General features: G+C 39.9%; 1 protein-coding gene across 1 annotated transcript in view; it reads right to left on the reverse strand.

Moving 5' to 3' along the window:
* LOC122059349 (DNA-directed RNA polymerases II and V subunit 8A-like) overlaps positions 1-336 on the reverse strand; it is a 1,820-nt gene extending 1,484 nt beyond the window's left edge. Inside the window, exon 1 of the mRNA XM_042622083.1 lies at positions 139-336. Coding sequence (XP_042478017.1) covers positions 139-261 — 123 coding nt within the window. The 5' untranslated portion in view covers positions 262-336. The remainder of the gene's footprint in view (positions 1-138) is intronic.
* Positions 337-499: the final 163 nt, after the last annotated feature.

The raw sequence follows: 499 nt of genomic DNA on the forward strand, positions 1-499 counted from the left end.
GGGGGGGGGGGGGCTCGGGAAGACACTCTCACACACACACAAACAGATTTTTTAAGGATGAAAGCATTATCGAAAGATTGCTTCAGCACATACATCTTAAAAGAGTACAGGCATTGCAGACAGCAATAAATGCCTTACCTGAGTAAAATAGCCAGTGTTAGGAGTTCCATCCAAACTTAATGTATTAGCTAAAACCATTGTGAATTTCTCCCCAACATGAAGAGGATATATTTCTGTGTTCACATCTAGCTGCATGTACATATCGAACTGCTCACTCCGTGCTTCAATGCGAGAAACTACAGAAAATAGAAAGCCAAAACCCCAATCAGTCCTCTCCTTTCTTTTTCAAAGGGCAGACAGCGGCTACCCATATCATTCCTCACCGAAATTCCTGTATTTATTCAATAAGAAATGCGAAATAAAAATAAAAATAAAAAGAAATAAATATCCCCACTGAGAATTAGATCCCACTCCATGTCCCCTCTTCACAGAAAATTGG

Source organism: Macadamia integrifolia, chromosome 13 (genome assembly GCF_013358625.1).
Source record: "Macadamia integrifolia cultivar HAES 741 chromosome 13, SCU_Mint_v3, whole genome shotgun sequence".
Lineage (NCBI taxonomy): Eukaryota > Viridiplantae > Streptophyta > Magnoliopsida > Proteales > Proteaceae > Macadamia > Macadamia integrifolia.